The sequence below is a fragment of the Chiloscyllium plagiosum genome, unplaced genomic scaffold (assembly GCF_037043375.1).
Source record: "Chiloscyllium plagiosum isolate Xiang-an unplaced genomic scaffold, Cpla_swu_hap1 HiC_scaffold_24, whole genome shotgun sequence".
NCBI classification, from domain to species: domain Eukaryota; kingdom Metazoa; phylum Chordata; class Chondrichthyes; order Orectolobiformes; family Hemiscylliidae; genus Chiloscyllium; species Chiloscyllium plagiosum.
Genome location: NW_028270162.1, coordinates 43062330 through 43089881, shown reverse-complemented (window position 1 = coordinate 43089881; position 27552 = coordinate 43062330). Strand labels below are relative to the sequence as shown.

Genomic DNA, 27552 nt, shown 5'->3' with positions numbered 1-27552 from the left:
AATTTTAAAATTATAGCAGTGCAACAAACATTTCTGATAGTTAAAACACACTAAATAATCCTTGATTTTACAACAGAATAATATAACTGGAACATTCCAAACAGTAGATATTTCATTTAATAAAAGGATATCAGGTGCAGGTTTTCGTCTTTTGTCTGGAATTGGTACAGGATCATTGGGTCTTCTCCTCAACTTTCTGGTCATAATCGGCTTAACCTCCATAGAATCTGCAATAATAAATTGATACATTATACTCTGTAATGTCAAGGGCTAACTATATTTTTCCTAATCAACCTGTTCAGAGACAGACATTGTTACACATCTACGGAACAGGAAAACTAAATAATCAATGAAGAACCTCAAAAGGCTACAGGTTAATTCTATGATTAAGGCAATTTTTCAGCTAATAACTGTATATACTTTTTAAGTTAAATGCACCGAAAGAACAATTCAATCTGGTCAAAATCTGAAACAAATTGCTAACAACCCGGATGCAGAGGATGTTAAATATTCCTGCAACATACCCCCAGTGAGTTCCATTGTTAGTCTTTCATTCTCAATCAGCTTTTTCTTCTCTTCTAATTCAGCAATCAGATTTTCTTTCAACTCAATCTTTTTATCTTCAAATTCTTTCACTGCTGCCTTTTTCTCTTTAATATAATTCCTTTCCACTTGCTCTGTCTGGAACAAATAAAAAACTTTTTGACACCTAATTTGTAATTAAAGGAAAAACACCTGTATGTCCAGATCAATCAAAACGGTTAGCAGCCTTCCTACAGACTGTACATAAATCATGAGAAAGTCACAAAATGTTTAGGCAATAGATGCTTGAAGTTTAATTGAAAGCATAAAAATAAAATGCACCATAAAATTGGCACAGTCGTACAAAAAAAAGAGACAAGCTTGTTTTGTTGAATTAAGTCCACGTTATTCTTGGAGATTTATACATTTATCTTGTATCAATAAAGTACACTCGAGCGAAAACACTACAACATAACTGTGAGCTTTGCAATACTTCATATTAATTCAACACTAAAAGTTGCAACTAAGCAATTTGAAACTGGAAAATGAAACTCACCTACAGATATTACTCAAATACTTCAATCATGGGAATCTAAAACACAACTCAGTGAAGGAATAAAACAATTGCACAAAACAAAAAGAGAGCTCTTGTGAAACTCAGTAGATCTGGCAGCATCTGTGGATAGGAAAGAAAGAGTTAACATTTCGAGTTCAACGAGCCAGAATTGGATTTGAAACATTGACTATTTCCCTCTCCACAGATACTGCCAGAAATGTGGAGTTTCTCCAGAGCTTTGTTTTTATTTCTTGTGCAATTGTGTTTCAGTCTTTCATTGAATATTAATTGCCTCTCTTGCATTTCCTTTCTTAAATTCAAAAACCAGAAGCAATTTGAACTATAAGGATTAGGAGTTGCAACATTAATGCCAGCCACTTATATCTTGCAAAGCTAGTTTCTGAAACAGATCAAGATCTTTGAGAGATGGATTCGATCATGTAGTCCTTCCCAAATCTACAAATCATGCCTTTGTCTCGGATTACACTAATTTGTGTTTTTTTTAATCTTTAAGTATTTGCTGAACTGGCAGGAAGTAAACCCTGTAAAGATCTTAAGCTTGAAAACACTTACGTTACATTTCATCAATATCTGCAGGTTTAAATTCAAGAGTGTGACAATAGCTAACTTCTCCCCAACACCAGCAGAGATGTGGAAGCAGATCACCTCTCCTCACATATGCTACAGGTCCAAAACATTTCAGTTAAGCCAGCTGACAGAGAGTGAAATTCTATTCCTTAAAAGCATTTCATCTTTATCCTTCTTAGTTGAATGACGTTTGTGCTATTTTCCACCACACTTCCCAATCCACTTCTGGATCCACAAGGCAGGAATTCTGCTGAGGAATTCCCATCTTCTATACTGAACATGTCTGAAATTGTAGAAAATGGAGAACTACACTTTGCGAAGTTGTAAAGATATGCCCCATCTGTTACATTGCTATAGTTATAGGACATTGACCCAATATTTAGGGTGAGGTTTGCTCGCTGAGCTGTAGGTTTGATATCTAGACGTTTCATTACCTGGCTAGGTAACATCAGTGGCGACCTCCAAGTGAAGCGAAGCTGTTGTCTCCTGCTTTCTATTTATAGGTTTGTCCTGGGTGGGGTTCCTGGGGTTTGTGGTGATGTCATTTCCTGTTTGTTTTCTGAGGGGTATCGAGATCTATGTATTTGTTTATGGCGTTGTGGTTGGAGTGCCAGGCCTCTGGGAATTCTCTGGCATGTCATAGATTCATAGAAATATACAGCATGGAAACAGACTCTTCGGTCCAACCCGTCCATGCCGACCAGAAATCCCAACCCAATCTAGTCCCACCTGCCAGCACCTGGCCCATATCCCTCCATATCCTTCCTATTCATATACCCATCCAAATGCCTCTTAAATGTTGCAATTGTACCAGCCTCCACCACTTCCTCTGGCAGCTCATTCCATACATGTACCACCCTCTGCGTGAAAAAGTTGCCCCTTAGGTCTCTTTTATATCTTTCCCCTCTCACCCTAACCTATGCCCTCTAGTTCTGGACTCCCCGACCCCAGGGAAAAGACTTTGTCTATTTATCCTATCCATGCCCCTCAATTTTGTAAACCTCTATAAGGTCACCCCTCAGCCTCCGACGCTCCAGGGAAAACAGCCCCAGCCTGTTCAGCCTCTCCCTATAGCTCAGATCCTCCAACCCTGGCAACATCCTTGTAAATCTTTTCTGAACCCTTTCAAGTTTCACAACATCTTTCCGAACGCTGCCTTCACTATCCTATCTACCTGTGACTCCACTTTCAAGGAGCTATGAACCTGCACTCCAAGGTCTCTTTGTTCAGCAACACTCCCTAGGACCTTACCATTAAGTGTATAAGTCCTGCTAAGATTTGCTTTCCCAAAATGCAGCACCTCCCATTTATCTGAATGTCTTTGCTTAGCCTGTTCCAGGATAAATGGTGGTTTTTTTCATCCTGGGACAGGCTAAGCAAAGACATGCCAGAGAACTCCTAGAGGCCTGGCACTCCAACCACAGCGCCATAAACAAATCGAGATACCATCTATCAACCCCTCAGAAAACAAACAGGAAATGACATCACCACGAACCCCATCCAGGGCAAACATAAATAGAAAGCAGGAGACAACAGCTTCGCTTCACTTGGAGGTCGCCACTGATGATGTTACCTAGCCAGGGAATGAAACGTCTGGATATCAAACCTACAGCTCAGCGAGCAAACCTACACCCTAAACCTCAACCTGAGCTACAAACCTTCACAAACGTTGCATTGACCCAATATCTTTATGCCATTTTCAGTATTTTCAAGTCATCCCAGGTCAAGTCCCATGCCACTAAAATTGCTGTAGTCTATTGTCAGACCTCTGCCACCTCTACCATCAGGAAATAAACAAATGAAAAATTAGTAAGTGTTCCTTTCCTCATAACATAGTCTAGTCTCAAGTCTTTATCCAGAATAGCTGAGGTCAGGAATTGAGAAGCCTTAGCAAAAATCAAACTTACATTCCATCTTCAAATTGCACTACACTTGGACATTTCCCAAACAACATATGGCACCAATGGAAAGGGTAATCTTAATACTGTCATATTTTATTCAAATGTTTTTAGTGAATTCAGTTGGCAAAAATAAAATGGAACAAAACTCACCTCCAGTTGGAGAAATAGCTCTAGGGGGAAAAGAATGGAAAAGATGGTCATCGGCACTATAATTAGTTGACAGTATTTATTTGAGAGCACATGTGAAATTCTGGTGTTTGCTCACTTCAGAAGGAATCTCCAAAATAAACTGGAGCACGATTTACTGTCAAAATACCAAACTAATGATGCTTACCTAAATGCTTCAGCAATTTCAGGGGAGAAGCAGATGCACTGCTGTTCCTTTATTAGTTTCATGCAAAAGGAATCGCAATATCTGCCCCAAGACCAAAAGCCTGAATGGCTTGTAGTTGCTGTATTTATGCAGTGGATGGAAAATAAATCAGCCACAGAAAGTAAAATCATGTCCATTTTGGTGACAAGTATTAATAACTTCCAATCAACATCTCTGGTGTGGAAAATTAATGATTACACGAGCGGAGTCTCAGTCCGTTAGTTTAATTATTGTTGGCGATTTAAAAAGATGCATGATATATTACTTTTCTTTTCAGCCTCTTTTTAGTAAACCCTCTTTCCATATCTGAATAGACATGGAACTCACCCACCTCATTTGTACTACTTTCTCAGCCCTTACCCAGTTCCTAATCTTCAATTTGATTAAGGAAATACATAGTAGTTTTCTCTATTCATTTTGGTTCCTGCAGTTTGTTATTATCAGCTTACACTCTCAGCAACTTCCCAAAGATTTAAAATGTACAACCAACAGCAGTTCAATCTCGTGCCACAGCAAATTATTGCATATATTATAGTTTCTTTTTTGATGAGATTTTACTAAAATAATGGCCTTGAGCTAACACCTTTTCTTTTAGGAATGGATTGATAGCTTTTTATAAATGGCTTCTGGCAACATAAGACACAAATTTAAACCACAGGACAGAGGAAAATATTTGTCACATTCAACACTGCTCTCACGTTCTGCTGTGATACGCTGATGACCGCTTGATTAAAAGCTTTTGTTACTGTGAAGCCTCAGCAACAAGAAGGGACTGCAGAAGAGCAGATTGTTGAAAAAGACACAAAAATGTAACATTAAGGTAAAAACACATGAACTAACCTGCATTTCTTATTCTTTCTTTGTATTGCTGATCCAGTTTTTTCATCCTTTTCTGATATTCTTGCAATGTACCTACATTACCACATGATAGAAACAGCTACAATCAAGAATTAATTTATGTTTTAATACGTAGAATACCTTTGTAATTCATCACCTGAAAATCTGTCATGCTGTCATATGCTAATCTGATCAGTCAAATTTTGCAATATAATTTAAACAAAAGCTCAATATGAATCCAAGAAGGGCAACATACTATTAAAATAATGCTGTTCACATACAGAGGAACCTCGATTATCCTAATGTCAATTATCCGAAAAAAATCTCAAGGTCCCGATGGAAACATTACATCAAAGACACGTTTCCAACACTGATCGTGTCTTTTGTTTACAGTGAGTAAAAGTGAACTCTGCTTAATGAAATGCTGCTGAGAACGGTCCTGAAGATCGATGGGAGCCCAGGCACCGTCTCCAAATGACTGACTTCCCGCCCTCTCTCTCTCCCAAAACTTTCCCTGGAGTTCTACACAGGGTTGTAACCTAAACCACCCCCCCCCCCCACCTTCCCCAGATAATCTCTCCAATATTGCCCTATGCAGGTTCCACCTTTGCCCTATCAAAACATTGCAGTTAAAGAGTGAGTGAGTGAGGCTTACTGCTGGTGTCCAGTCTGGCTGCCCCAAAAAGGGGAGTGGGGGGTGGGGGGGGGGCGGCAGGGCAGCCGGGTTTGACTGGGGGCCAGGGGCGCAGACGATGGGTTGGAGGGGGGGCAGGGGTGGGGAGGTGGCCTGAGTTGGGGGTTGGGTGGATGGGGGTCTATGTTGGACAGGGTTGGGGGAACGTTGGCTCGCATGTGGTATGCTGCTGCCTCGTCTGCTGAACAGGGAGCAGACCTAACAGAAGAAAACTCCAAGCCCCAGAGGAAAGGCAGTGAATCAAATCAACAGAATAATTGATTATCCGAACGAATGGTGCCCGTCCATCTTGTTTGGATAATCGAGGTTCCTCTCTAAATTAACAAATCATTCTGGTGAAAAGCTAAATACACCACTTCACTGAAATCAAATTTGACCCATTTTATATACTGTGGATAACAAACCTTCGCTGCCTTGCTAAAGAAAAATGTATACAGTTTTCTAAATGAAAACTATAAATTAGGAACTCAATTTTGAAAAATAGGTGTTGTTCGGATAGTAAAACTGTTGAGTCAACTAATCCTGTAGTATCCTTTCTGATTTTTACCTTCAGCTGGAATCCTGTTTAATTCCACCCACTTTATCTGCAGCTCCCCTTACACCCATCCCCAGTCTTGAAGTCGGGTTACCCGAAACATCAACATCTCCACCTCCTGGTGCTGCCTGGCTTGCTGCGTGGTTCCAGCCTCCAGATGGAGGTGGTGGCTTTAGAGTTAGACTGGCAGATCCCAGTCAAATTAAGTCGAGTGGTCATTATTGCCCTGAAGGCTCCAGTCCAGAACCTATTCCTCAATGTGCCATAGCTACTAATATTTGAAAGCTAAGAGTAGGAGGCTGTTAGTAGATGCTCAATAGCTGATGTAGTGAGGTTTTAACCATAACAAAGTGATACCTGATCATGTGAATTTTACAAATATAAAGTAGACTCATTCCATAACAGTATGTTGCAATCAGCTTCAAGACCCAGGTCATCACCCATTACAGGTAAAGAAGGGAAACCAAGGTGCAGAGTATTCATTCACTCCTTCCTTACTTCCAGACCCAAGTCTAGTTTTCTTCTCTAACCATCCTCACTCCAACTCAAAACCTTATGCAGCATAATTCTGCAACCCACCAACATTTTAAAGCCCCAACTTCCAACCACATCCCTCCTCACAAGCTACTTCCTGCTTTGCATGATGGAATTATTTTTGCCATAGAGACATTAAAATGTACAATTAAAGAAAAGAGAGATTTCTCTGCCACAATATAGGTTTGGTAAATAGGTCTCAATTCCACCTGATGCTGCTTCTCATTATTCTGCATGTTCCTTGTTTTAAGGTGTCACCAGACTTGGTGCACTGAAGGTTGATCCAATTATAATTCGCAAGCACCTGTGGTCTTCATTTGTACAGCTTGTATTAAAATGCAACTTTCTTGGAATAACAGGTAGGTTTTGATTTTAATGTAATTCATTTGGACGCTAGCAGTCACCAAACAACATTAATTTGAACAGGACTTTGAAATCCCACTATGCAAATATAACTAGTTATACAACTTCTGTTTAACAACATAGTTCTGCAGCATAAACACTGGACGGTTATGCTCGGATTCTTTTCAAAAGCTCATCAGATATGAAACATTTCAGACATTAGATGTTGCAAATCACATTTTTCACAAACATAACTGAGTTCACATTTACATAATGCCTTACATTTCTCAGACTACCTCAAAGCATTTCACACACATTGAATGACTTTTTGAGTTCAGTGACTGTTGTGTAGGTACTTTGCATATAGCAAGTTCACAAATTCAGTGGAATTTCCCCAGTCTTTTTTCCAATTTGTTTTTGAGCTTTTCTTGGGTTTTTTGTTTACCCCAGTCTTCTACTACTGCTGGTGGACTTTATCAGCAATAATGATGCTCATTGGACAATGGAAATATTGGATATATTCAGTAGATAAGATGGTATTTTTCTGTCCATCGCCTTCAGGTTCTTGTGTGCAATGTTCTTCTAAGTGTCTTTCATTGTGCACAGATTATAACCTTTCCTTATAATCTGTGCACACGTGCAGTACACCTACAGAGAACATTGTTTTAAGGGATGGAATCCACTCTCACAACAGATGACACTACTCAATAAGGAGGAATGAAAGGCTTTTAGTGTGTGCAAAGGGAGCAAATCAATGGAAGCCCTATTGGAGTACAGAAAGTACTGGGGTGGGATTTAAGAAAGCAATTAGGATAGCAAAGAGGGGGCATGAAAAATAAACTAGTAGGTAAAATTAGAGAGAATCCAAAGATATTCCACAAGTACATTATGGGGAAGAGGATAACCAGATAATGAGTAAGGCCAATCTGTGCATGGAGCCAGAGGACACTAATAGGGTGTTAAATGAGGACATTACTTCCTCTTCCTCCCAAGTGAGGACAGGCATAGGTTCAGAATTTGGGGATCAGGATTAAGAGTTTCTTTAGCAGATTGATATCAGGAATGAGGCAGCTATTGCAGGTTGTGGCAGGCTTAAAAATGGACAAATCCCCAGTTCTGGATGAGTTGGATGTCAGGCTACTATGGAAGGCGAGGAAGAAAATCACAGGAGCTTTTACCCAAACTTTTAATTCCTCTTGGGTTATAAGGAAGGTGTCAGAGGACTGGAGGACAGTTAATATGATTCCACTTCTCAAGCAGGTTAATAAGGATAAACCAGAGAAATACAGACCTGAAGTCTCACTTCAGTGGTAGGGAAATATTTGCAGAAAATTCTGTGAGGAGGAGAGAATTAAGAGTCGTCGTCTTTCACTTGGAGAAGCAAGATTTGTTCAGAGATAGTCAGTATGGCTTTGTCAGAGGGAGGTCAAGCTTAACAAATATGATTGATTTATTTGAGATGGTGATCAGGTGTATAGATGAGGTCAGTACAGTTGATATATTCGCGGTACAGATTATAAGAGCAGAGAGATGATGTTGGAACTGTACAGTAGTTTGATTCGGCCACAGCTGGAGTACTTTGTGCAGTTCTGGTTGCCACACTATAGAAAGGGTGAGTGTGCACTGAAGCGGGTGCGGAGGAAGTTCACCACAATGTTGCCTGGGTTAGAGCATTTCAGCTATGAAGACAGGTTGGACTGGTTCAATCTGTTTCTTTAGAGCAGAGTGACAGGGCACCTGACTGAGATGTATAAGATTGAGGGGCTTGAACAGGGTGAATAGGAAATAGCTGTTCCCCTTAGCTGAACAATCAATAATGTGGGGGCATACTTTAAAGCTGAAGGGTATGAAGTCTTGAGGGGATTTGAGGGGAAAAGAAAAGTGTTTATATTGTAGTGCAAACAGGCAACCTTAAAACCTTTATAAAGTATTTGGAGAAACACTTGAAAAGTCAAGGGGCTAAGTGCTAGAAAGTGGCCCATTGACTTATCTACACTAATCCCAAAGGGCCTCTTCTGTGCTCTATGACTCAGCTAAGAGAATTGGGAACAAGTTAAAGAGATAAGGAAGGGTGTTTAGCTCTTCCCAGCTTGGGAGCAGTCTGTGTTCTCTGCAGTTAAAGAGAACTTCAAACCAGAAGAACAGCAGTGAATCTTTTCTGTAGCTGTTTGTAAGTTGTGACTTTTAATGAACAAAGTCAGAGACGTTCTACCCAACCAGTAGAAGCTCCCATAAAAAACTAGCTGCAAAGCAATTCACTGGCCAGGAGTTGATAAGGATCATCTCAGCAAAAAGAAGCTTGAATCAATAGATTACTGAACTATCTTTCCAGTTTTCCTGCCTGCCAATAACCTATTTTACCCTCTTGGGTGCACACGTATATTTGTGTTTTGTGATTTTTTTTTAAGAAGAGGATTAAGAATTTTAATTAACAGTTTGTAATTGTCTACCTGTACCTAGAGTCTAATTAGTTGCAAGAAATAATGATTCTTGTTCAGTAAAGAAACCTGGTCTGTGCTTCATATAACCCAGATCTGAAGTCAGATAAATTGGAGAATTTTGCATACTTGATAAAATCTTTAAATTTTGTGATAACTCCAGGAATAGTGGGGCCTGATTTTCAGCATTCCAGTGAGCCATAACACAGAAGTCAATTTTTGTAAATGGAGAGGACTTGGGGTCAGAATGCTTTCTCAAAATTAAGAAAGTCACCAAACTGCAAGCAGTTTGGCTCAATACAAAATGCAAGACAGTGAACAGCAATGGTAGAGTTTGTAGCAAAGCTCAAAGACAATGGTTTTAAATATTAAAATGTTCTGGCACAGGTTATTTCAGTTCATCTAAGAACTGATGTTGAATCCACAGTTTGATAGCAAAGAAGTTAAGAGAGCCCGAAGAGCTGGGATCCAGCAGCAGGCAAAAATGAGGTAAATCAGAAAAAGGAAAAGGAGAACAAAGGATGGATACTTTGGAATTCTGAAAAATTGATTTTTCAGAAGTGTGAAATAAATATCTTATCATTCTTCAGCATCTATTTCTGAAGTACTCATGCTTACTTCCAAAGGATACGTAGAGAAAGAGTGGAACATTTGGACATTTGTGACTTTACTCAAGGTTGTTCCAGTATCGTGGATTGTCTTCTGAGGATAATTCTATTAGTTTTACAATAGTGATGGAAAAGGATAGATCAGATCTAAAAGTTGAAGTTCCAAATTTGAGAAGGGTAAATTAGATGATATTAGGCAAGAACTTTCAAAAGCTGATTGGGGACAGATGTTCAAAGGGAAAAGGATGGCTGGTAAATGGGAAGCCTTCTGAAATGAGATAACGAACATCCAGAGACAGTATATTCCTGTTAGGGTGAAACGAAAGGCTGGTAGGTGTAGAGAATGCTGGATGACTAAAGATTGAGTGTTTGGTTAAGAAAAAGAAGGAAGCATTTGTCAGGTATAGACAGGATAGATCGAGTGAATCCTTAGAAGAGTATAAAGGCAGTAGGAGTATACTTAAGACGGAAATCAGGAGGGCAAAAAGGGGACATGAGAGAGCTTTGGCAAATAGAGTTAAGGAGAATTTAAAAGAGATTTTACAAATACATTAAGGACAAAAGGGTAACTAGGGAGAGAATAGGGCCCCTCCAAGATTAGCAACGCTGGATACGTCTAGAGCCGCAGGAAATGGGGGAGATACTAAATGAGTATTTTGCATCAGTGTTTACTGGGGAAAAGGACATGGAAGATACAGAATGTGGGGAAATAGATGGTGACATCTTGAAAAATGTCCATATTACAGAGACGCAAGTGGTGGATGTCTTGAAACGCATAAAAGTGGATAAATCCTCAGGACCCGATCAAGGGGGTACCCTAGAACTCTGTGGGAAGCTAGGGAAGTTATTGCTGGGCCCCTTGCTGAGATATTTATATCATCAATGTCACAGGTGAGGTGCCGGAAGACTGAAGGTTGGGTAACGTCGTGCCACTATTTAAGAAAGATGGAAAGGACAAGCCAGGGAACGATAGACTGGTCAGCTTGACGTCGGTGGTGGGCAAGTTGTTGAAGGGAATCCTGAGGGACAGGATGTGTGTGTGTATTTGGAAAGGCAAGGACTGATTAGGGATAGTCAACATGGCTTTGTGTCTGAAAAACCTCATTGCTACTTCAAAAGACTCAGAGGATTGATGAGGGCAGATTGGTAGATGTGATCTTTACGGACTTCAGTAAGGCTTTCAACAAGGTCCCCCATGGGATACTCGTTAGCGAGGTTACATCTCATGGAATAGAGAGAGAGCTAGCCATTTGGATACAGAACTGGCTCAAAGATTGAAGACAGAGGGTGGTGGTGGAGAGTTGTTTTTCAGACTGGAGGCCTGTGACCAGTGGAGTGCCACAAGGAACGGTGCTGGTCCACTGCTTGTCATCATTTATATAAATGCTTTGGATGTGAACACAGAAGGTATAGTTATTAAGTTTGCAGATGATACAAAAATTGGAGGTGTAGTAGACAGCGAAGGTGGTTAGCTCAGATTATAACTGGATCTTGATCAATTGGGCCAAGAGCTGAGGAGTGGCTGATGGAGTTTAATTTCAATAAATCTGAGGCGCTGCATTTCGGGAAAGCAAATCTTAGCAGGACTTATACACTTAATGGTAAGGTCCTAGGGAGTGTTGCTGAACAAAGAGACCTTGGAGTGCAAGTTCATAGCTCCTTGAAAGTGGGGTTGCAGGTAAATAGGATAGTGAAGAAGGCGTTTAGTATGCTTTCCTTTATTGGTCAGAGCATTGACTATAGAAGTTGGAAGGTCATGTTGTGGCTGTACAGGATATTGGTTAGGCCACTTTTGGAATATTGTGTGCAATTCTGGTCTCCTCCCTATCGGAAGGATGTTGTGAAACTTGAAAGGGTTCAGAAAAGATTTACAAGGATGTTGCCAGGGTAGAGGACTTGAGCTATAGGGAGACACTGAATAGGCTGGGGCTGTTGTCCCTGGAGCATCGGAGGTTGAGGGGTGACCTTATAGAGGTTTATAAAATCATGAGGGGCATGGGTAGGATAAATAGACAGTTTTTTCCCCTGGTTTGGAGGAGTCCAGAACCAGAGGGCCTACGTTTAGGGTGAGAGGGGAAAGATATAAAAGAGACCTAAACGGCAACTTTTTCACGCAGAAGGTGGTATGTGAATGGAATGAGCTGCCAGAGGTAGTGGTGGAGGCTCGTACAATTGCAACATTTAAAAGGCATCTGGATGGGTATATGAATAGGAAGGGTTTGGAAGGATATCGGCCGGATGCTGACAGGTAAGACTAGATTGGGTCGGGATATCTAGTCCAACTCATCCATGCTGAACAAAGGGTCTGTTTCTGTGCTGGATACCTCTATGATTCTATGAAAGTTTTGAGTACTCACTGGAGTTAGAAAAAATGAGAGGCATGCAAGATTATCAGGGAAACAGACAGGGCAGAGATGAAGAGGTCGTTTCCCTTCATGGTCAAGTCCAGCATCAGAGGACATGATCTTCGAGAAAGGAGTCACCAGTTTGGGACAAAGACAAGGAGTAATGCCTTTCCTCAGAGGATTTAAATCTATGGATTTTTTTTTTTTAAGGCTGGATAATCAAGTATATTCAAGGCTGAGATAGACACATCTCTAATCGTTAAGGGAATCAACGGTTTATGGGGACACAGCAGGAAAGTGCAGTTGAGGATTATCAGATCTGCCATGATCTCACTGAATGGTGGAACAGATTCGATGGGCTGAATTGACTACTCCTGCTCCAATGTCCTATGGTCTCATGGAAATAAACATTGATTGGGAAAGCAACATATATAAGCACTGGAGAACATACACGTTTGGAGACAGCAGTATCTCAAAAAAAACTGTACCTTTTTTTTAAAAAAAAGAGCAGGTGGGTGTTTAAATAAATTTAGAATGGAGAAGTTTATATCCAAAAGGAAGCAACTACAATGTCAGCCAGCATAGGTCAAGAGTTGACTCAGTTAATTCATGGGAATGGGGTCAAGGAGGCAGGAGGTGGATTTAATTAACAAGATGAACAGAGATCTCATGGTACACAGGTAAATAACTGGAGCAAACAAGGTTCAGGTATCAGGGTGCGAACAAGTTTCATTTGCTGGGAAAGGGAAAAATCAACAGAGGCAGCAGAATGATCTCATTCTTGGTAACAAGTACTACTTTGTCATACATCTCATTATCAGTCAGATTAATTGGAGGAACCAGCAGTTTCCCCACATTATCAGAGTTAATAAAAACCTAAATCATGTAGAATAAGGTGAAGGGATTACTTTCAATGAAAAATTTAACTACATAGAGAGAAAAAATCCAATTTATTCCATACTTGAACAGGCCTGCTGCAACTATTCTCAGTGAAGAGCCACTTTCCCAGTCAGTCTTTGCCTCCTTTCCTGAGTCCATTTATTTTCTCCTGCTGTATTCATTCACATTATTGCCTCCTGTTACTCTTTCCAATTTCTCTTTACCCTAATATCCATTCTGATTTCATCTTTTTGATTTTTGACAGGCAATAAGATATAATAATATAAAGGACATGCATTTATATAACACCCTTCCTAACATCAGGATATCCCAAAGTGTTTTGCAGTCAGAGTACATTATGAGATGTAATCAGTATTGTGATGCAGCGTAATGCAGCAATGAAGCTATGCACAGAAATTATCACAACAATGAGTCAATGGCTAAATAATCTAAGTGACGGTGGTTACAGAATTAATATGCCCTAGTAAAATCTTCACTGCTTTTCTTCAAATCATGCAATGGGATTTTTTTTACATCAAATTTGCAATGCAGACGAATTCAAAATGTCACATCTAAAAAAAGGCTTAAAACTCAAAGTAACTAACCGTAATGGTATTTCAGCTTGGTTTAAATGTCACATTTCAACAGGGCGGCACTCTTATTAATACTGCATTAATGTGTCTCAAGTCCATGAAGTTAAACTGAACACAACTTACTGGTAGAGCAAGTTACCACTAAGCCAATTTGGACTCCAATGGGGCATTATGAAAAAAAACCACAACTAAAGCTTCAAACATTACTTTTCACGACTACACACAATATGTTCACTCCATTTTCCAAAGTATAAAAAAGAAAAGTTCTCACCTTCCTGTAACTGTTGTAGCTGCCTCTTTAAAGATGTTAATTTTTCCTGGTACATTCTATGAACAAAAAAAAAGATGCAATATAAATATAATTAAAGTTCCAAAATAGGTTGCTCTATTATAACAAGCGTCTCATCAGTGTGAATTGGCTATAACACGATTGACTAATTGTGGGCGTTATTTGAATAAGACGAACGGGTGCACTGATTTTCTACTACCGATCTTCTACAGTGTGATTTTCTATAGCACGAGGTTGCAGAGGAACACAACTGTTGCATTATAGTGGAAAACCTGTATTCACTGGTTCAGCCAAATTGAAAAGGATATAAAAGTACACTGCAACAGCTTTTTTCTAATTTAAAATCTATTATTACCATATTATAGCTTCATGGCTGGGTATTTGATAACTAGTTTCATTTATGAACCCATACAATTAATATTTAAACATCAAAGACACTTTGAGAATATTTATTTTCCCATTTCCTTTTGAGGTGTGAGAAATGCTAGCCTTTACTAGTTATAATTTTGGAAGAACACAAACAAGTATCTGGCTAGGACACTTTGGAAGGCAATTCAACCAATGATACTGGTGTTGGATTGCAGTCATTAGTTATAGTTATTATTTTCCTGATAGTCCATCATATTCATAGCTCCTTTATTTCCCGGTTTTTAAGACAGAATTAAATTCGCCGAATGCTATGGTCAAACCTGAAATTGCAATCATTGGATTATTCTATGCCATGAGATTACCAGCTCCACACTTTGACACTAGATTACTTGTCCAGCACAGTAATCATTGTACTACTGTATCCTTATAAAAGCATAAATCACAGAGTTACTGGCCAAATACAAATGCTTGGACCAATGATCTGGAGATGCAAGGTCAAATATCACAAGTGCAGCTGGAAGAATTTAAATTCAATAAAATTAAATAGATCTGGAATTTAAGAAAATCTAGTCCCAGCATTGGTGATGACAAATTTACTGAATTCAGAAACCACAGGCCCAATAGTTCATAGAAGGAAATATGCTGTCCGACCAGGTCTGACTCCAGAGGTTCTGTAATGTGTTAAGCTTGATTTTTAACTGGCCTCTGAAATAGCTGAACAAATTACTCTGATGTACCAAAAACTACTTCAGAAGCGTCATACAAGAATAAAACCAAACGGGATCACTTACATTGACATGTAAGCATCAGGAATAGCAAAAGCACACCAAAGCCTCGATACCGGAGGACTGCAAAACCTCAGTCGATGAGAATGTTTAAGACAAATATCAGATCTCTGATGCTAATAACAGATATGGAGAGAGCATGACAAAGTGGTACGGAGGTAATTGACCTAACTGAATGGTGAAGCGGTTTTGATATAATGAATGGCATATTCCTGTGTTCCATACCCTGCAAAATCTTCTTTGCTAACATCTGGTGACTTCTGTCACCATTATGCCAGGGCAGATGGTGGAACCTGAATTACATTTTCTAAAAATGTGGAATTAAGAGTCTAATGGCGACCATGAACCATTGTCGATTGCCAGAGGAAAAACTGTTCAGCAGTATCCTTTAGGAAAAGAAATTGCCTGATCTGACCTACATGTGACTCCACACCCACAGCAGTGGTTGACACTTAACAAGTAGGGACAGGCACTAAATGCTGGTGCAGCCTGTGCCACCAACATCCTGTGAATGAATAAAAAGGAGCCTAGCAAGACTAATGTCAATGGGAAATGAGACAGGAAAACTCTCCACTGGTTGGAGTCATACTGAGCACAAAAAGAAAATTGATTTTGGTTACTGAAGGCCAATTATTTCAGCCCCAGGAGATCTACATTGCAGTGTTGTTGGCCTAAACATCTTCAGTTGCTTCCCTCCATTGTAAGATCTGAAGTAAAGATGTTCATCATGATTGCAGTATTCACTACGACTTGTAACTTTTAGACATCAAAATAATCTGGGACTGCATGCAGAAAGAGCTGGACAACATTAAACAATGGCCAAACAAGTAACATTTACACCATACAAATGCCAGACAATGACTAATTCGAACAAGAGAGAATGAAATCACCTTTTCTTGCATTCAACAGTGCCCCATTAGCGAATCCTAACCAAAACCTTGAGTTATCATTGCCAAGAAACCTAGCTAGATCAGCCAAATAAATATTGAGACTGGGAAGCAGGTCAGACATTGAATTCTATGGCAAATACTCGCTTCCAAATCTCCCCAAAACGTGACAACAAGTTAGAAAGCACAAATCAGGAACATTATGGAAGTTGCTCCATTCGTCTTTAAGGGTGCAGCCATAACAGCACTCAAGAAGTTTAACGTCATGCAGGGTAAAGTAGCCTACTCAATGAGCACACCATTCAGTCTGTCCTCAAATCAACATACAGTGTCAGTGTGTACAATCTGCGTTGGAGCAACTCCTTCAGCAAAGCCTCCTTTGACAGAACCTTCCAAATCTGCAACTTCTATTACCTAAATGAGCAAAAGCAACAGTTGTGTGGGACCACTTGCAAGTTACTGTCTCAGTCACACATGATCCAGACTTGGAACTACATCAACATTCCTTCATTTGCACTGATTCAAACTCTTGGCACTCCCTCTCCAACAGTATTGTGGGTGTATCTACACCACAGCAGTGTCATATCATATATCATGTCAGAGATGAAAACAGTTCACTAACACCTTTTCAAGGGCTATAACAGATACGCAATAATTGTGGTCACATCCTAGAAATAAATTTTTAAAAGTCACACCAGCAGCTTTGCTAGAATTGAATGCCAAGACCAGACACATTCAGGAATAATTGGAAACAACAGTTGAAATCAATAACAGGGCGAGAAATATTGGAGAGCAAGATGTTGGAGAAAGTATGCCCATTAGACATCCATTGTACAAATTGCCAGATGGAGAGATTTCTATAGGTGACTATCGAATCACTGGTATGCAGGAATTCAGAATGTATTTAGAGAATGAGGAAACTCAGATCCACGCTATGCAGTGTTATCTACTTATTTCTGATCTATAAGTATTAAATCAAGATCATTTGTTTTGCTGCACTGAAAAGGCCACTGTGGTGAAAGGTTGCTCGAAGTAGCTGTCAAAAATAAAATACAGCACATAAGGAGGCCCATTTGGCCCATCTCATCCACTTTCGCAGACAAGGAGCCAAACAGACTATCATTTTCCAACTCTTGGTCCTTAATCCATGAAGTGCTGAAACCAAGTATTTTTAAAAACGTTATGAGGGTCACAGCTTCTGCCACTCTTTCAGCCAGTGAGTTCCACATGTGGGTCATCCCCCTGGTGCAAAGACTTTCCCCTCTCATCATAAAATCTATGCTTCTTTGTTCTGGACACCTCTGCTCATCCAAAGGAAATAAAGACTTCCTTTCCACTTGTATAGTCTCCTCATAATTTTAATTTGCTTCAATTAAACTTGATCTGTTTCAAAGAAAACGACCTCAGCCTGTCCAATCCTTCCACATAATGAAAATTTTCCAGTGCAGGCAACTTCCTCGTATGACTTCACTGTACAACTTCACTTCATTCACCTCTGTCCTATAGCAATCCCAATGCAGTGTTCAAACTGCAAAGAGGGATTAGTTCAGAAGGCACTGTCAGTAGATATGGACACTATGGGCTGAATAGCCATCTTCTTTTTTGTAAATTTCTAATGATCCTAATTAGTTCTAACAACCCTTCAGCAGTGTCCTTGTCAATAGTACATTTCAAAAGTACATACATTGCTTCAAATCAGTGGCAAAAAATAATTAAAATCTAGTGATCAGCATCATGAATGTTGCATTCCACAGTGCAGATATGGTCTTCCTCATCACCTAAATATGATTCAATCCCCACATTCTAATGAATAGGCAATCATAGAAATGTAGAGCATGGAAACAGACCCTTCGATTCAATTCATTCATGTCAACCAGATATCCTAAATTAATCTAGTCCCATTTGCCAGCAAGTTGGCCCATATCCCTCTAAAGCTTTCCTATTCATTTACCCACCCAGATGCCTTTTAAATGTTGTAATTGTACCAGATTCCACCATTTTCTCTAGCAGCTCATCCCAAACACGCACTACCCTCTACGTAAAAAAAGTTCCCCCTGAGGTCTCTTTTAAATGTTTCTCCTCTCACCCTAAACTTACGCCCTCTAGTTCTGGAATCCCCCCACCCCAGAGAAAAGACCTTATTTACTTACCCTGTCCACGTCCCTCATGATTTTATACACCTCTATAAAAGGTCCCCCCACCCAGCCTCCACCGCTCCAGAGAAAACAGACCCAGCCTATTCAACCTCTCCCTGTAGCTCAAACCCTCCCACCCTGGCAACACCCTTGTAAATTTTTTCTGAACACTTTCAAGCTTCACCACATCCTTCCAATAAGAGGGAGAGCACAATTACACGCAATATTCCAAAAGTGGCCTAACCAACGTCCTGTACAACTACAACATGATCCCCCAACTCCTATACTCAGTGCTCTGACCAATAAAGGAAAGGATACCAAATGCTGCCTTCATTAGCCTATCTACCTGCGACCCCACTTTCAAGGAGCTATGAACCTGCACTCCAAGATCTCTTTGTTCAGCAACACTCCCCACGGCGTTACCATTAAGTGTGCAAATCCTGCTCTGATTTGCCTTTCCAAAATGATTTGCCTTTCCTCATATTTATCTAAATTAAACTCCACTTGCCACTTCTCAGCCCATTGGCACAATTGATCAATATCCTGTTGTAATCGGAGGTAACCTGCTTCGCTGTCCACTACATCTCCAATTTTGGTGTCATTTACAAACTAACGATGCCTCCTATGTTCACATCCAAATCATTTATATAAATGACAAAAATCTGTGGAGCCAGCTCTGATCCTTGTGGCACACCATAGGTCACAGTCCTCCAGTCTGAAAAGCAACCTTCAATACCACCCTCTGCCTTCTATCTTCAAGTTTGTTCTGTATCCAAGTGGCTAGTTCTCCATGGATTCCATGAGATCTAAACTTGCTAACCAGTCTATCATGAGGAACCTTGTTGAACATCTTACTGAAGTCCATATAGATCATGTCTACCGCTCTACCCTCATCAATCCTCTTTTCTTCAAAAACATTCAATCAAGCTCGTGAGACATGACTTCCCACATATAAAGCCATGTTGACTATCCCTAATCAGTCTTTGCCTTTCCAAATACATGTAAATCCTGCCCCTCAGGATTCCCTCCAACAACTTGCCCACCACTGATGTCAGGCTCACCGGTCTATAGTTTCCTTCTTTTTCCTTACCACCTTTCTTAAACAGTGGCACCACATTAGCCAATCTCCAGTCTTCTGGCACCTCACCTATCACTACCAATAATCCAAATATCTCAACAAAGAGGCCCAGCAATCACTTCCCTAGCTTCCCACAGAGTTCTAGGGTACACCTGCTCAGGTCCTGGGAATTTATCCACTTTCATGCATTTTAAGACATCCAGCACCACCTCCTCTGTATTATGGATATTTTTCAAGTTGTCACCATCTATTTCCCCACATTCTATATATTCCATGTCCTTCTCCACAGTAAACAATGATGCTCATTTGGTATCTCCCTCATCTCCTGTGGTTCCACAAATAGGCTGCCTTGCTGGTTTTTGAGGGGCTGTTTTCTCTCCCTGGTTACCCTTTTGTCCTTGATGTATTTATAGAATCCCTCTGGATTCTCCTTAACCCTATTTGCCAAAGCTATCTCATGTCCCCTTTTTGCCTTTCTAGTTTCCCTCTTAAGTATACTCCTACTGCCTTTATACTCTAAGGAATCACTCAATCTATCCTGTCAATACCTGACATATGCTTCCTCCTTTTCCCTAACCTAAACCTAAATTTCTTTAGTCAGTCATTCAGCTTTCCCTACACCTATCAGCCTTGCCTTTCACCCGAACAGCTACCTATAAAAGAAATCTGTGCTGTAACCATCTCATTGATCATTTAAACTCTAACCTCGTGCTCATTACCTCACTATTCAATGAGAAATTTTAAAATTTTGAATTGGCAAAGATATAGAAAATAAAGGGGCAAAAGTCCGTGATTAAGTAGTGAGAGACTAGTCACAAAATATCCAAAAATGACAGATTTGCTGGAGGCAAATGGAAATGGCTTGACTGGGAACTTTTTTTTAAATGCTGATTATTTTGTTAGTTATTTATTCAGTTGATTAGTTGTCAGAGAAACAGCACATTGATGGCAATAATCAACAGCACTACAGTACAGATTGCTTTTTACAATCTAAATATAAAACGTGAAACTGCATCAAAACTTTGAGACAATAATGCTAGGCCACCATTTATTGCCCATCAGGCAGCCAAGAATAACCAAATTGTAATGGATATGGAGTCACAAGTATACCAGACCACATAAAGATGACAGTTTCCTTCCTTAACAGACATTTGTGAATCAGATGACTTTTTCCTAACAATCGACAATGGATTCATGGCCATCACTGGACTCTCAATTCCAAGTTTTTATTGAACTCAAATTCCACTACCGGCCATGGCAGGATCTGAACCTGGGTACCCAGAACATTGCCTGGGTCTCTAGATTAATTAGGTCATCGCCTCTCCTCGGGGAAAAAAAATGCTCTTTGTACAAGTTATATTATTTATCATACTGGTTACAGCAAGTGATAAAGAAAGAAAATCTCAATCTATCCAAGTTACTTGAAGTAACTCCTAAAATACAATTATTTGCTACAACCGGAATTTTAATGCTGTGGTCTGTATTGCACAACCCAGAATATATTAACTTTATCTATAATTTTGCAACAAAGTCAATTCAAATCTTAATTTTAAAGCCCCAAGATCCTTAATTGTTAGATCAGCACAGCAATGCTTCATTAAAGCTTGTAAATTACTTAAATTAGAATTACTTGCTACAGTAGGGATATTTAATATACAATTTTTTGAGGATGTAACTCTGAAGATGGACGAGGGAGATCCAGTAGATGTAGTGTACCTGGACTTTCAGAAAGCTTTTGATAAAGTCCTACACAGGAGGTTAGTGAGTAAAATTAGGGCGCATGGTATTGGGGGCAAAGTACTAGATTGGATTGAAAATTGGTTGGCTGATAGGAAACAAAGAGTAGTGATAAACGGCTCAATTTCGGAATGGCAGGCAGTGACCCAGTGGGGTACCACAGGGATCAGTACTTTGACCGCAGCTTTTTACAATATATGTTAATGATATAGAAGATGGTATTAGCAATAACATTAGCAAATTTGCTGATGATACTCAGCTGGGTGGCAGGGTGAAATGTGATGAGGATGTTAGGAGATTACAGGGTGACCTGGACAAGTTAGGTGAGTGGTCAGATGCATGGCAGATGCAGTTTAATGTGGATAAATGTATGGTTATCCACTTTGGTGGCAAGAACAAGAAGGCACATTACTACCTAAATGGAATCAATTTAGGTAAAGGGGCAGTACAGAGAGATCTGGGTGTTCTTGTACACCAGTCAATGAAGGTAAGCATGCAGGTACAGCAGGTAGTGAAGAAGGCTAATAGCATGCTGGCCTTCATAACAAGAGGGATTGAGTACAGAAGCAAAGAGGTTCTTCTGCAGCTGTACAGGGCCCTGGTGAGACCACACCTGGAGTACTGTGTGCAGTTCTGGTCTCCAAACTTGAGGAAAGACATTCTGGCTTTTCAGGGAGTGCAGCGTAGGTTCACGAGGTCAATTCCTGGAATGGCGGGATTACCTTACACTGAAAGACAGAAGCGACTGGGCTTGTATACCCTTGAGTTTAGAAGACTGAGAGGGGATCTGATTGAGACATATAAGATTATTAAAGGATTGGACACTCTGGAGGCAGGAAACATGTTTCCGCTGATGGGTGAGTGCCGAACCAGAGGACACAGCTTAAAAATACGGGATAGACCATTTAGGACAGAGCTCAGGAAAAACTTTTTCACCCAGAGAGTGGTGGCTGTGTGGAATGCTCTGCCCCAGAGGGCAGTGGAGGCCCAGTCTCTGGATTCATTTAAGAAAGAGTTGGATAGAGCTCTCAAGGATTGTGGAATCAAGGGTTATGGAGATAAGGCAGGAACAGGATACTGATTAAGGATTATCAGCCATGATCATGTTGAATGGTGGTATAGGCCCGAGGGGCAGAATGGCCTACTCCTGCACCTATTGTCTAATTTCTCATGCTGTGGCCTATACATCACAAGGCAGCTGCATCACAAGAATACTCACTGTTCTTTCACTTCTAGGTAGTCTTCATCATCTTGCTTGTTCGCAATATCTGTCTCACTTGCATCCTCTGTATCTATCAAATATTAAGGAAACAGAATGCCATTAAATTACCTGGAAGAAAAATAAGTATCTCACACAATACCAACACTTGGAATCATAGAATCATATCACAGAATGGTTACAGAACAGGAGGAGGGAATTTGACAGTTGTCTCTCTGAAGGAGTAACTCCACTCAGGTCACAAACCATTTTCACCATGCAGTGGTGCACATTCTTATTTTTCAGATAATAACCTAACTTCCTCTTGAATATCTCAATTAAACATGCAGTACCACACTCCCAGGCAATGTATTCCAGATCATAATCGCTGCATGGAAAAGTTTTTCTTCATGTCATCAATGCTTCTTTGCCAATTTCCATTAATATGTGCCTGCTTGTTCTTCCAACTTGCACCAGCAGAAACAACTGATGTTTGTCTAAACTGCCCTCCAAAGTCTTCATCCTCATGATTTTGAATGCCTGTATCCAACTCACCACACATATGCCAGCATGTGTTAACCCTTCTGGCAGAAGCTTTTGAGAATGAGACTCACTCTCAGATTGGCAAAGAATTTCCACATGGTGCCATGCTCATCATTGGCAACTTCCTCTGACTGGACGCTTCTAGTGATACGGAAACTAGCATCCGACAAGGCTTTTCCGCCTATAGTCCCTTCACTACTGGGAGTGGCCAGTGGGAATACAGTACCAAGCCAAAGAGGGACATGGATACACCACCATCACCAATTCTCAGGCCACTTGCAATTGAACTACACAACATCAAATGCCCTAAGTATCAGTAAGGAAGAAAACTCACGAGAAGGTCTAAGTCTTTCTCCTTCTGGAAGTAGAAGCAAGTCCTGAGAAGCTTAACTGTGATTACTTTCCAAAGACTCAGCTCTACCTGGATTTCAATCGGAACAACCACCGAAGGATGTCAGCAAGTCACTTTCATCAACAGAAAATCTGAAGGAGCATAACTTAACATTACGTTCTATTCATTGTTTTCAGACCTTTGTTCCACAGAAGTGCTTTTTGCTCCCTTTTGTCCTTTTCAAAAAAAACAGCATCTCTGCAGAGACTGCTGACTTCTAGGATTGTGGGAGTTTGTCTTGTGTTTGGGATTAATTCTAATTCTGGATGATAACCTAGATGTATTTGCCACAGATGTTTTAAAAATAACTTTTGTTTCTCATAAACTGTTTTCATTTAATGGCAGGGTGCAGGTGAGGTTGGGGTGGGGAAGGCTTTAGGTGGATGCAGAGGAAGAGGGGATTGTGATAGGTTGCTGGTGAGAGTGGATGAATAGATGGGAAGGAAGACAAACATATCAAGAGGCAGTTGGAGGGTTAGATCTGCGATGAGGTCGGAGGGGAGATTTGGACAACTGGAGAAGGAACACCTCATCCTCCGCCTTGTAACCCTTCAACCACAAAGCATCAACTTCACTAGTTTCCAATTCTCCCCTGCCTCCACCTCATCCCAGATCCAACACTAACTCAGCACTGCCCTCTTCACTTGTCCATCTTCCTTCCCACTTATCTGTTTGTCCCTCCCCAACCTTTCACCCCTCCACCTGCATCCATCACTTTCCCAGCTACCTCCCCCCCAACCCGCCCTCATATTTATCTCTCAGCCCCCTTGCCCATTACATTCCAGATGAAGGTCATATGCCCGAAACATTGACTCTCCTGCTCCTTGGATGATACCTGACTGGCTGTGCTTTTCCAGCGCCACACTTTTTGACTGTCTCTCCAGAATCTGCAGTCCTCACTTTCTCCCTTTTTCATTCAATTAAAAGGACCCTGGAGAATGTCTCTTGAACTGATTCCCAGGATAAATAGCAAATCTATTGGCCATTTTTATGATTAAATTAATACATTCATACTAATGATACAAGTAGTGGGATAGGGGCTTGATGACCAATGCTTTCTTCCCATAATCATAGCAGATTCTTGTAGATGTGAGAGAGAGTATCTTTCAAAGAGCTTGGATGCATTCACATCTACATAAAATCTGGAAGGTTCTGTTAATTTTGTGAAATCTATACAATTGGATACTTGTAAATTATGAACTGTCGGTAATGCTTAACGCAACAAGCTATTTTATAAGTTAATATCACTAGGCAGTCAGATCAGCACAAGGTGATTTTGTGAAAAATGGCATTTGTGGTATGGAATTGAATGCCTGCACTGTTCTACCTCAGGATAAGGTCAGAGGTCACACGACACCAGGTTTACACTATTTGAAATCACAAGCTTTTGGAGCACTGGTCCTTTGTCAGGTGAGGTGAAGAAAAGTATACAGGCACAGAGTTTACAGACAGAGAGATCAAAAGATCATACAAACAGAGAGAGTGGAGTGTTGACAGACTGAAGAGCAAGTCTCTGCAGGTGATCAAAAGCGTCAGACGGCGTGAGTAAAGTGTCAACAGCTGAATAGCAGGTGAAAGGATGACTTACAGTCTGAGTAATTGAGGCAGAGAGATAATTATAAATAAACCAAAACAAGATGGTGCTGGAGACAAGCCAAATGGCTGGAATAAGACACGAGGTATAGAGTCACATATTGAGGGTCTGGCCAAAGTAAAAAGTAACCCAAAACTGTATGAACAAATTAAAATAGAGAGATCATAAGTTATCAAGGTGATGGTGTCAAAACAGGACAGTGAGGAAGGTTCTGCAAAAACAGAACAGTATGGTACAAATGCTTCCATCATGCTGATCAGCATGGACTTAAGAGTTCTAGCTTAGTTGGTTCACCATGTGTCTTGCATCCGACAGAGCATCTGTTGCAGGTTCCTTCTGCTCTCCTGGAGTAATTTCTTAGCAGAAATTTTTATCTTCCATCCATGCTCCATTTTTCTCTTGTAACAGATATTAATTTATTCACTATTTACAACTAACCAAGCTCACTGGTTTATTTTGTAGTCTTAGGACAATATCAGTAGCTTACTGAACTGTTGATCTGAAGGTTGACCATGCCACTTCAACATTACTTGGGTTATCTTAGCAAGATGGCTGTTCATCAAGTCTGAGTCTAAATTGTTCGCAGTTCACTGCAGGTGCCAGTTTCTGTACATCCAGCTTTCTTTGATGTCTAGAGCATGTTGATTTTCTCTTTGTTGAGGGATCATGTAGACGGTCATCAAGTTCAATATCCAAATGCATTCTCAAAGTTATTCTTAACTTAGGTGTGTCACAAATGATGTTTCAAATCTTTAAGTGCGATACAGTATGTAGAGTTTTTAACAAATCTGTAAGGCAGGTAGTCCTATACAACGATGGTTGCGTTTTTGCGCAACCTCACATTATGGAAAAATCACACTTGGCCAACACGTTAAGCACTGTTTTCAATGTAATCGCATTACAGCCAACATTTTCAAAGTTCCCGCTTTAGAAACAGTGTCCCCAATTCGTCACTCCCTTAATTTGCATTAATGAAACACACGTTACAGCAGAATGACCTGCATTTATAGTCATAGACATGTACAGCATGGAAACAGACCCTTCGGTCCAACCTGTCCATGCCAACCAGATATCCCAACCCAATCTAGTCCCACCTGCCAGCACCAAACCCTCCAACCCTGGCAGCATCCTTGTAAATCTTTTCTGAACCCTTTCAAGTTTCACAACATCTTTCCGACAGGAAGGAGACCAGAATTGCACGCAATATTCCAACAGTGGCCTAACCAATGTCCTGTACAGCCATAACATGACCTCCCAATTCCTGTACTCAATACTCTGAGCAATAAAGGAAAGCATACCAAACGCCGCCTTCACTATCCTATCGACCTGCGACTCCACTTTCAAGAAGCTATGAACCTGCACTCCAAGGTCTCTTTGTTCAGCAACACTCCCTAGGACCTTACCATTAAGTGTATAAGTCCTGCTAAGATTTGCTTTCCCAAAATGCAGCACCTCGCATTTATCTGAATTAAACTCCATCTGCCACTTCTTAGCCCATTGGCCCAGATCCTGTTGTAATCTGAGGTAACCCTCTTCGCTGTCCACTACACCTCCAATTTTGATGTCATCTGCAAACTTACTAACTGTACCTCTTATGCTCGCATCCAAATCATTTATGTAAATGACAAGACGTAGAGGGCCCAACATTGATCCTTGTGGCACTCCACTGGTCACAGGCCTCCAGTCTGAAAAACAAATCTCCGCCACCACCCTTTGTCTTCTACCTTTGAGCCAGTTCTGTATCCAAATGGCTAGTTCTCCCTATATTCCATGAGATCTAACCTTGCTAATCAGTCTCCCATGGGGAACTTTGCTGAATGCCTTACTGAAGTCCATACAGATCACATCTACTGCTCTGCCCTCATCAATCTTCTTTGTTACTTCTTCAAAAAACTCAATCAAGTTTGTGAGACATGATTTCCCATGCACAAATCCATGTTGACTATCCCGAACCAGTCCTTGCCTTTCCAAATACATGTACATCCTGTCCCTCAGGATTCCCTCCAATAACTTGCCCACTACCGAGGTCAGGTTCACCGGTCTATAGTTCCCTGGCTTGTCCTTACTGCCCTTCTTAAACAGTGGCACCACGATTGCCAACCTCCAGTCTTCCAGCACCTCACCTGTGACTATCATTGATACAAATATCTCAGCAAGAGGCCCAGCAATCACTTCTCTAGCTTCCCACAGAGTTCTCAGGTACACCTGATCAGGTCCTGGGGATTTATCCACCTTTAAACGTTTCAAGACATCCAGCACTTCCTCCTCTGTAATCTGGACATTTTGCAAGATGTCACCATCTATTTCCCGACAGTCTATATCTTCCACATCTTTTTCCACAGTAAATACTGATGCAAAATATTCATTTAGTATCTCCCCCATTTTCTATGGCTCCACAGATAGGCCGCCTTGCTGATCTTTGAGGGGCCCTATTCTCTCCCTAGTTACCCTATTGTCCTTAATATATTTGTAAAAACCCTTTGCATTCTCCTTAATTCTATTTGCCAAAGCTATCTCATGTCCCTGTTTTGCCGTCCTGATTTCCCTCTTAAATGTACTCCTACTTTTCTAAGGATTCACTCGATCTATCCTGTCTATCCCTTACATATGCTTCCTTCTTTTTCTTAACCAAACCCTCAATTTCTTTAGTCAAACAGCATTCCCTATACCTACCAGCCTTCCCTTTCACCCTGACAGGAATATACTTTCTCTGGATTCTTCTTATCTCATTTCTGAAGGCTTCCCATTTTCCAGCCATCCCTTTACCTGTGAACATCTGCCTCCAATCAGCTTTCGAAAGT

The 27552-nt window shown here is 40.5% G+C and overlaps 1 protein-coding gene across 2 annotated transcripts in view; it reads right to left on the bottom strand.

The window, feature by feature from the left end:
• Positions 1–27552, bottom strand: part of suds3 (SDS3 homolog, SIN3A corepressor complex component) — a 61293-nt gene that overhangs the window by 21907 nt on the left and 11834 nt on the right. Inside the window, exons 2-7 of one of the 2 annotated variants that reach the window (XM_043715877.2) lie at positions 22245–22317; positions 14017–14072; positions 4781–4852; positions 3718–3737; positions 525–681; positions 132–227 (exon numbers count right to left, since the gene is read on the bottom strand). In XM_043715877.2, the coding sequence (XP_043571812.1) occupies positions 132–227; positions 525–681; positions 3718–3737; positions 4781–4852; positions 14017–14072; positions 22245–22317 (474 nt within the window). The remainder of the gene's footprint in view (positions 1–131; positions 228–524; positions 682–3717; positions 3738–4780; positions 4853–14016; positions 14073–22244; positions 22318–27552) is intronic. The other variant, XM_088000114.1, reaches the window with a different exon arrangement.